The sequence below is a fragment of the Neophocaena asiaeorientalis genome, unplaced genomic scaffold (assembly GCF_003031525.2).
Source record: "Neophocaena asiaeorientalis asiaeorientalis breed wild unplaced genomic scaffold, Neophocaena_asiaeorientalis_V1.1 scaffold185, whole genome shotgun sequence".
In the NCBI taxonomy this organism is placed as follows: domain Eukaryota; kingdom Metazoa; phylum Chordata; class Mammalia; order Artiodactyla; family Phocoenidae; genus Neophocaena; species Neophocaena asiaeorientalis.
In genome coordinates this window covers 969,397-974,628 of record NW_020171809.1, presented here as the reverse complement: position 1 = coordinate 974,628, position 5,232 = coordinate 969,397, and the positions used below count along the sequence as shown (strand labels likewise).

Sequence of the window (5,232 nt, the reverse complement as noted above, 5' to 3'; positions counted from 1 at the left end):
GCGCCACCCGCGCCTTCGTGGCGGCGCGCGCCTTCGTGCAGGGCCTGGGCGTGGCCAGCGACGTGGTCCGGAAGGTGGCCCAGGTGCGCGCGGAGGCCCCGCCCCCTGCCGCAAGTCCCCGCGCCCGACCCCTGAGCCCTGGGCCTCCCGGTGTCCCCTTCCACCCCCCACCCAGGCGGGTGGGAGGATCCGGCACGCGAGCTCTGCTCGGGGCAGCGATGGCCAGGCCGGTCCCAGGCAGAAAGGGAAGGGAAGAGGGCTGCGGCTGGATGCTGAGCCAGCTCCAGGGGTCAGGTGCACGGGAGACGGGAGATGAGGGAGATGTGTGCTCCGAGGCCGGTGCGGGGGATGCCTGGCCCCGTCGGGCAGCTCGCTCGTGGCAGACCCACCAGCGTCGGGTGTGGGACGGCATCGTGAGCCACCTCCACCCCCACTGGGGTCCCTGACGAGTCACCCCCCGCCCCAGCCTCCATCCATTCAGCTGCGTGGTGGGCGGTATTCCCGCTTCCCTGGGAGGGTTCGTGACCGCTGTGCCCCGGGGAGTCGCGGCACTGGGAGTGTGTCGCTTATTAGACGGAGCCTCTCCACGGCCAGCAGACTTGCTTGGTCATCTGAGAAGGACCCGGGCGCGCCTTGTGGGGCTGCACACCTGCTGCGGGGTGGTGCTCAGGCTGCCTTGCCTCCCCAGGTACCCCTGAGCCCGGAGTGCTCACGGGCCGTCATGAAGCTGGTGTACTGCGCCCACTGCCTGGGGGTGCCCGGCGCCCGGCCCTGCCCCGACTACTGCCGCAACGTGCTCAAGGGCTGCCTGGCCAACCAGGCCGACCTGGACGCCGAGTGGAGGAACCTTCTGGGTGAGCTCCCACTGCCGCCACCGCCTGCGGGAAGGGGGGTTGGGGGCGTGCAAAACCGGGCCTGTCCTCTGGAGCAGGCGGTCCCTGGGGCTTGGAACAAGATGCCCCCTGAACGTCCCGAACAGACTGCAACGCGGGCAGCTGCCCGGGAGGGAGCCCTGCGGGGTCACAGTCCTGCCCTTCTCCACTGAGCGCGTACGTGCCAACACGTGCGTGAGTTAACGTGTGCGTTGCTGCCCTGGGGTGGGCCAGCTCTGAGGTGTGCCGACGTGACGTGGGTCACCAAGCAGCTGTGCCAACACAGATGTACCACAGTGTATATACCTGCTGCTGCGAGGTGAGCCCGCGTGCATCCATATCGACACACGTGGGCTGACGGGAGGGCTCAGCGTGCCTGTATACCGAGATGTGTAAGTTCTAACGCGTGCTGACACGTGGGCCAGCCCACATTCGTGCTGAGACACGTGCTAACGTGGACGTGTGCTGGCATGCCTCGAGCCAACGTGAAAACGTGTGAGGTAACATAGGCACGTGGTGGGCCAGGTGTACGTGTGCCGACACACACAGGCGCTAACGTGTACACGGGCTGGCCTGAAGTGAGCCGACATACAGATATATCGTCTCGTACAAGCTGCCGTGTGTGTGGTAGCACGTGGTGAGCCAGTGCGCGTGCGTACAAAGCGCCCCCTGTGTGTGTGCTCACGCCCGTGCCAGACTCCATGGTGCTCATCACAGACAAGTTCTGGGGCCCGACGGGCGCAGAGAGCGTCATCGGCGGCGTGCACTTGTGGCTGGCAGAGGCCATCAGCGCCCTACAGGACAACAGCGACACCCTCACGGCCAAGGTGCGGGCAGGGGCGTGCAGTGGGCGAGGGGGGGGCGCCCCGGATACAGCCTCGTACCCTTCCCGGACACTTGCGTTCTCCCCCCAGGTCATCCAGGGCTGCGGGAACCCCAAGGTGAACCCCCAGGGCCCCGAGCCCGAGGAGAAGCGGCGCCGGGGCAAGCTGGTGCTGCCGGAGAAGCCACCCGCGGGCACGCTTCAGAAGCTGGTGAGGGGCCCCTCAGCCGGGCAGGCCCCGGGGGGAAGCGGTTGGGGGTCCAGGGCAGGCTGGGCCGGGGCGCCCAGGGGCCTGACTGCTGCCCTGCAGGTCTCCGAGGCCAAGGCCCAGCTCCGAGATGCCCAGGACTTCTGGATCAGCCTCCCGGGGACGCTGTGCAGTGAGAAGTTGGCCATGAGCGCGGCCAGCGATGACCGCTGCTGGAACGGGGTGGCCAAGGGTCGGTAGGTGCCCCCTGGCTGACACACTCCGTCCGTCCTCCACGGCCCCTTGCCGGTCTGGGGCACCAGCTGTTGTGTGCATAGGGCCATACCTGACGCGGGACACCCAACGGGACCCAGAGCTGGGATGAGGGCTGAGTCCTCGCCCTGTGCCAGCTCCCCACGGCAGGCGCCGTGCTCAGCGCATCCTCACCCCACTGCAGTGGGGTCTGCACGGGCTCCCGTAGGCCCCTGGAGCCTCTGGGGGGGTCTCAGGCTTGCCACCGCCCTGACGGGGGGAGGGGAGCGGGCAGGCATGCTGGGGCAGTGCCCCTGTGCGGGGAGCAGGGCAGTGACCCAGGGCCTGCCTTCCCGGCCTCCAGGTACCTGCCCGAGGTGATGGGCGATGGCCTGGCCAACCAGATCAACAACCCCGAGGTGGAGGTGGACATCACCAAGCCCGACATGACCATCCGCCAGCAGATCATGCAGCTGAAGACCACCACCAACCGTCTGCGCGGCGCCTACGACGGCAACGACGTGGACTTCCAGGACGCCAGTGAGACCGGGGCCCAGGGTGGGCCTGGGGGCTGAGAGCCGAGGGTTGGTGCCGGAACGCCAGGGAGCACCCCCGGCCGGGCAAGGGTGCAGCGGACGGGGCCCTCCCAGCCCCCGGGCCTCCACAGTGGCTCTGAGGACGCTGCCGCTGCCCGGTGTGGTCACAAAGTCCCCCTGCCCCTTGTCCCCAGGCACAGTTGTGACCCGGCCCGGACGTCCTCCCAGCCTCGGCAGGCCCAGGGGGTCGGGTTGCTGTGGTCAGGGTGGAGCTGGCGTCACTGGCCTGCGAGGCCCAGGTGGAGGGACGCGGCTCTCGGGGTCCCCAGGGCTGGGCGGGCCCGCTGGAGCCGCCTCTTCTTCCCAGGTGATGACGGCAGCGGCTCAGGCAGCGGCGAGGGCTGCCCCGACGACGAGTGTGGCCGGAGGGTCGGCAGGAAGAGCTCCAGCTCCCGGACGCCCCTGAGCCACGCCCTGCCCGGCCTCTCGGAGCGAGAGGGTCAGAAGGCGTCGGCCACGGGCCGCCCGCAGCCCTGCACGCGCCTCCTGCTGCTCTCCGGCCTCCCGCTGGTGCTCTCAGCAGCCAGGCCCCGGTGGCGGTAACTGCCCGGCCCCAGGGCCCGAGGCCAAGGACTGACTTCGCCAAAACTCGAACCAGACGGTACAGGAAGGGTCGGCGAGGAACCGCGGCCGTGACTGTGCTGGGGGCCGGGCGAGGGGCTGTGCCAGCCACCCTGGCTTTTAGTTTTGTATGAGGCCCTCAGGTCAGCAGGGAACGGCGTCCCCAAAAGCCATGCATTTCAGGGACCTCGGGGATGCCGGTGCCGTCTCTCGCCCCCAGCTCCTGCGCCGTCGCGGCAGCACCAGGGCCTGCGAGGAGGCGGCCCGAGCAGAGTCCCGCCGGAGCGCGAGCCGCGCCTTCATCTCCCGCCTGCCCCGCCGAGCACCGGGGGCTCCAGGTGTCTGAAAGCCAGGCCCCCCCCCAGCGCCCAAGAATCCCTGAGAGGGCGTCGGGGTTCCCGCCGTCTAGGGTCTAACGGGGCCTTTGAGATCACGCATGAACCTTGCCCCACCCCCCCACCAGAGCCACCTCTCAGCTGCGTCTGTGCGGGGCTGGGCCGCGGCTCCTGCCCATCCACATGGGCCCGCGGCCCACACGGGGACTTCGGGCTGTGCGGACGCGCCACCTGCCGTTGTCCTGCCCCCTGTCTCCGCCCAGACCCAGGGCCAGTCCCAGCTCAGGGCGACACAGGCCAGGGCTGCAGGTGACCCCTGGCTGTCACCTGGCCACAGAGTTGCTGGGTGGCTGGAGAAACTTCAGCTCAGGGCCAGCGAGACCCGGCTCTGCAGGCCGGAGGGACATCCCTTCCCTGACCCCGCCAGCTGCAGGGCCTGGGGAGCTTTGACAGTTAAGGGCTTTTCCAGCCGTGCATACTCTGCAAGCGCTTCCCGTCCTCTCACCTAGAGCTGCTTTCTCAGCTCCTCCCAAAATGCTTTTGAAGGTCCCGGGCGACCTTCCGTGGCCCTGGGAACTGGGCGCACCCTCGCTCACTCAGGCTGTCCAGGCCCGTCCGTAGACCTGTGGGCCCACCCTCCTGGGCCCTACCCTCTGCAGGGCCTGGGGAGGGGCTGGCGAGAGAGGGAGCTGGGTAAAGGAGGGTGGTCCTTGAGGGTCTGGGGGATGTTGAGCCACCATGGCCAGGGAGAGTGGTCCGAACCAGCCCCCGGGCCCTGAGAAGGCTGCTTCGCGCTGCTTTGCTTTTCCTCACGGGGCTGGGGGGGGCCCCTGGCCACTGATTAGGGCTACTGGGGTCCTGCCCAACGCCGGCAGCCCAGCTTCACAGGCACACCCACCCCATCATAACCCTGTCGTGCCTGGGCAGGGGGCTGGGCCTGGGGCCTCCTTCCCCACGAGTGAGGGCTAGCTGAACTCTCAGGGGCTCTGGGGCAGTGACCACCCGTGTGCCAGGACGGCCGCCCTTGAGCTACACACGGACGGCCCCGGAGCGGCCTGCATTCGGCCCTGCCCTACATGCGTCTCTGGAAGGGGCGGCCCTGCCACGGGCACTGGCCAGGCGGCGGCCAGGCCTGCCGTGTCCTTGTGCTGCACGGTGTCAGCAGGTGACGTGTGTTCTTTGAGTCCTCGTATGAATAAAAGGCTGGAGACCGCGTGTGGCTGCAGTGATCCCGCTGTGCTCAGCCCGGCTGCGAGGGTATGCTGTGGGCCGTGCACAGCAGGCCGTGGCTAGTTGGGAGGTCAGGAGGGGCTCGGACACAGATCGCGCCTGGCGATGTGCCCCACGGCTGCAGAGTGCTGTCCTGCCCCCAACCGGGGTCCCCCCTGCCGTCCACCCTCACCGCCCCTGCTGTGTACACACACATCCAGACACGTGTCCCAGGAAGGTTCCCGTTACCAGTTCCTGCCAAGTAGCCTCAGAGATGCCCAGGAGGTCAGAGCACGGGGACCAGCGTCTCCTGAGGCCGAGCCTGGCGAGACATCCTGATGGTCCAGTCAGACCCCAGTGCCACAGAGAGAGCCCTGCCACACCTGGCTCCTCTCAC

The 5,232-nt window shown here is 68.7% G+C and overlaps 1 protein-coding gene across 1 annotated transcript in view; it reads left to right on the top strand.

The window, feature by feature from the left end:
• Window positions 1-4,841, top strand: part of GPC1 (glypican 1) — a 28,186-nt gene extending 23,345 nt beyond the window's left edge. The window contains 7 exon segments of the mRNA XM_024763701.1: window positions 1-83; window positions 689-854; window positions 1,569-1,699; window positions 1,787-1,906; window positions 2,006-2,139; window positions 2,499-2,674; window positions 3,038-4,841. The exon segment at window positions 1-83 is cut by the window's left edge and continues 96 nt beyond it. Coding sequence (XP_024619469.1) covers window positions 1-83; window positions 689-854; window positions 1,569-1,699; window positions 1,787-1,906; window positions 2,006-2,139; window positions 2,499-2,674; window positions 3,038-3,273 — 1,046 coding nt within the window. The 3' untranslated portion in view covers window positions 3,274-4,841.
• Window positions 4,842-5,232: the final 391 nt, after the last annotated feature.